The sequence below is a fragment of the Musca vetustissima genome, unplaced genomic scaffold, assembly GCF_032173495.1.
Source record: "Musca vetustissima isolate MV318-11 ecotype Yass unplaced genomic scaffold, APGP_CSIRO_Mvet_v1 utg13054, whole genome shotgun sequence".
Classification (NCBI taxonomy): Eukaryota; Metazoa; Arthropoda; class Insecta; order Diptera; family Muscidae; genus Musca; species Musca vetustissima.
In genome coordinates this window covers 414,898-419,280 of record NW_026882742.1, presented here as the reverse complement: position 1 = coordinate 419,280, position 4,383 = coordinate 414,898, and the positions used below count along the sequence as shown (strand labels likewise).

The following is a 4,383-nucleotide window of genomic DNA, read 5'->3' as shown; positions in this document are numbered from 1 at the left end:
TATAAGTCTTATATAAAAAACATGCTGCCGGTCTTGTGAAGGTCCTTTATGGGACTTCTGTAAATAAATATACATTTTGCAGGGTCTAAATTTATAAACAGAATGCATAACGTAGGTCATTTATGATTACTACATATCTTCTTCCATTCAGTATATATAGAAGACCCTCCCATAAAAAAAAACACTTTACATAGAAACTTTTGTGTGTCTTCTATAGAAAAGATACAATCGGTAGATACTATTTGATTATAAGTTATTCTGGATATCATAGCTAGTTCATTTACGGACAGGTCTTCTTTAGATGGATTTTTTTCTAATGGCTTTCTAGAGATAGTTCAACTATATATAGATTCTGCTGATGTTCTATAATTTATAGGTTCTTCAGTTGGTTCTCTATTAATATGATAGAAAAGGTTCTTTAAGTTCTTTATAGACAAAAACCCTTCTGTAGGCTATAGTAATGGAAGACCTTCTACATGTCCTCTCTGTGGCTTCTCCTTCAGATATAAACGCTGCTATAAATAATATACCTCATGTACATCCTTTTTTCCCAATCAACTTTGTTGGCAGATAAAAGACCTCCTCTAGCTCCTCCCATAGATATTATCCTCGATAAACTCTCATATAGATAATTGACCTTATAGACATCCCGACCAACTTTTTCTTTGGACTGTTCCAGAAACTGCCAAAATTTTTCTATTAATCGAACTTTAAATTTTAATTTTGAAAAATTTTCCACTTTTTTCAAATAAAATTAAAAATTGTTTTTTGTTTATTTTTAAATAATGTATTTTATTTATTATTGTTTTCAATATATATATTATAAATAAGATTAAAATTACAGCACATATTGGACCAATATAGTCAACAATATTTTCAACTTAATACTATTTTATAGGAAACATTATTTTGGTTGTGTGTTTTGGAATTTTCAGAAAATAAAATTTTCTTAAATTAAAAAAATAAAATAGAATAATAATAAATATTGAAACAAAAAAGCGATTTTTATAAATAATAAACTAAACAAAAAATAACCGAATTTCCTTTTTTGGATTAAATCCTTAAAGCTATCGGTTCCCCAGTTTTTGGCCATACAAATATTAATGCTCCAAAAATAAGGAACCTTTTTTTCTTTCTTTTTTAAAATTTATCACACTTGAAATTAATTATTAAAGTTACAAAATTTTGGAAAAAATACTTAAAATACGATATTTTGGAAATATTCAGGATGCACCTCCTTACATGCCCTGACAGGTGGCCATACATGACTTGTAGCTGGGGAAATTATTGTCATTACCATCACAACCGCCAAATTTAAATTCCACGCAATCTTTTTTCTGGGCATCGTAACTCCAGCGTGGTATCAGGGCCCGACATACACCCTTGCGGGCTGGCATACGGCAGAAATCTTTGGGCTCACGTCTTTCAGCTTCCTTGGCACCGGGTACATCATCTAAAGACATTGCCTCAAATAGCTCCGAAACATCATCATATAAATCGTAGGGTTTGGCATCTACAGATGGGGTATGGAGACATAGCAGCATCACACAGATGACAACACTGACCATGCACAACACAGCTGAGGTATTACGAATTTTCCAGAACATTTTTGCAATAAATATATTTTTTTTAAATTATTTTATTTTTTTAATTTTCAAAAACACTTTCACAATTTATGGATTATTGAAATGTGGCGCCCAAATGTTTTTAGATTTTTAATGTTTTGTATATTTTTATTTCTGACCAATTTCGCTGGGTTGGTTTCTCTGTTGAAGTGTATGAAGCAACTGAAGCAGAGGCTTAAGCCGCATGTGGTTATATACTGTTTTTCAACTTTGCAAAAAATATAACGCAAGGCAGCGCAGAGCAGCGTAACGTTAAAAAACCGAAGCGAAGTGCTGTGACGTGATGTTGTAAAGGCAGGCAAAATCAACAGCCAACATATGGAGGTGATCGCAGCAATGGTGGTGGTATCCACAATTAAAAGTCCCCGCCGTCGAAAATAAACAACAGTTTTACCCTCACGCCGACCCCATCACTAGGTTCGCAAAGCGTACACGCAGCAATTGCGAATATTGTTCTCAGTGCAAAAATTTCGTCACTAGTTGGGTGTTAATTACGCGCCATACGCCCTTCTGGCCCAGCAGGGTCCAACGTTTTATTTCTCCGAGTAATGTGTGGTTCTCTATAGCTCTTCTCTCCCTTTCTCTCTCTCTCGCTCTCTGTTTATGGCTATGGCCCACTGCACATGCGTCACGTCACATTATTATTTTTTGTTTGTTTATGGTTTGTTTTGATTTTTTCTTTCACGTTGTTGTTGTTGCGGGTTTTACCAATTTGTTTTGGCCAAAAAATTCACTATGGCCACCAGGTTTGTTTTGCTTTGTGACGTCTTTGTTTATCATCGGTTGGCTGTTAAGTCAGTTATGTTGAATTTTTCTTTAGCGTTACTCTACGAAGTCTTCTGCTGCTTTGTGTGTGTATGCGGAATTACTTTGTATTTTCGAAGTTAATCATCATTGCTTTGTTGCCCATTGTACTTGCCTACATACGCTGTAGTACTTAGTGTACAATACGTCATTATTTAATAGTTTTTTTTATTATCGAAGTAAAAAATTTAATTGTTTTTATAAAGAAAAATAATTCCGCATTCGTTGGGGGGGAAATACCAGCGATTTAACATATAAAAGGGAAATATGTTCAAGTATGGGCCATTGAGTTTCCAAATGGTCGAACATTTTTGAAAAACAAAAATAAAATCTAGTCCGAAAGTAAAGAAGAATGTATATAAGATATATTATCTATATAAGAGTCTATAGAGGGTAATATCTACGGAAGAAACTAAGAGGAACCTTCTAACATTTGTTCGGAAGGAAAATAAGGATGTATATAAAACCAATAATCTATAGAAGAGAATATAGAGGGTGATATCTACAAGGGAGAAGCTAGAGGGAGTCTATTATCCGCAAGAATAATTTGGAAGGAAATGCAGGTGGTAATAAGGTCTATTATGTGTAGAAGAGTCTATAAAGTGTAATATATACGTGAGAAGATAGATGGGATTTTCTATCTGCAGAAGACATATATAAAGAAGACAAATAGAGAACCTATGGGAGTCCTATCGAACCTTTTCTATCCCAGATGAATACTTCTTTCAATGGAGAATCTATGGAAGGACTTCAATATGTGGAGGATCTACCTAGAGTCTTCTATTGCCTACTAACGAACGTATAATTTGTAGAGAATAAGTTTTTATATAAGGAGGTCCCACAGAAGATCTTGTAAACAGAGAGGTCATACAAAAGACATTTTTTCATAGAAGACCTTTCAAAAATCCTATGTTATGGAGGGAGGACTCATATTTATCGCGAACCTATTATGTGCAGAAAAAATTTGTGGTCGGAAGGAGATGAAATGATGTATATAAGTCCTATTATCTATATAAGAGTCTATAGGGCAGGGACGTACGAAATGAAATTTTTTCACAGTAAATTTATGTCTGCAACAGCGAATTTTTTCATTTTGTACTACCGGGACCCCCCCGAAATGAAATCCTGTGTACGTTGCTGCTATAGGGTATAATATTGCGGGAGTAGCTAGAGGGCTCTTCTATTTGGAGACAAAACCACATTTGTTCGGAAGGAAAAGAAAAATGTCTATAAAGTCTATTATCTATGTGAGGTTTATAGATGAAGAACCTAGATGGTGTCTTCTATCTGCAGAAGACATATGAAGGCGTTTTAATTTGAAAGGACCCGACGCAGATCTATCCACCATATATAGATAGTGTGCAGGTCCTTAAGGAAGGTCATCTATTCATATGAGGAAACCTATACAAGGTTTTGTATTCATAGAGAATCTTGAGAAGGCAGACGATTTCATGGAGGATCTAAATTAGGTCCCCGTTCTATTTATTTAGCCGACAGGAGGTCTTATGTTTATAGAAGACCCACAGTAGCTCCTGCCTTAATTATATATAACCTATTGAGACCTATATAAGATTTTCAACTCAAAGAGGACTCAAAGAGAGAAGGAATCTTCTTTATAGAAGGTCATATAGAATGTTTTCCATCCATTCCGTCTTTGGAAGGTATTCCATAAATAGAGGACCATCAATACGGAATAGAAGTTGAACCTTCAGAAGGTCTCCTGCTTACACCAGTCATATAAAAGATATAATATTTATAGTGGATCAATAGAAGACCTTTGAAAATACTTTTATCCATAGGATCCAAAGGTTATTTATCCATTATATTTTCTATCAATTTCTTTTAGACATCGATGAAAATCACTCCTCCAGCATTTTCCCTTCTCCTCTTAACTCCGTTAATATCAAATTCACCAATTTACTTACTAGCCAAACGACTTTACAAAGTGAATAGT

At 34.3% G+C, this 4,383-nt stretch overlaps 1 protein-coding gene across 1 annotated transcript; it reads right to left on the bottom strand.

Moving 5' to 3' along the window:
- Nucleotides 1-1,238: 1,238 nt before the first annotated feature.
- LOC133329416 (thrombin inhibitor hemalin-like) lies at nt 1,239-1,607 on the bottom strand. The gene has a single exon (XM_061537889.1). It carries the CDS (start codon nt 1,605-1,607, stop codon nt 1,239-1,241), a length of 369 nt encoding a protein of 122 aa, XP_061393873.1.
- Between the last annotated feature and the right edge of the window lie 2,776 nt (nt 1,608-4,383).

Excerpts from the sequence above, each read along its gene's own strand:
- LOC133329416 (XM_061537889.1), bottom strand. The coding sequence starts at position 1,607 with ATGTTCTGGAAAATTCGTAATACCTCAGCTGTGTTGTGCATGGTCAGT.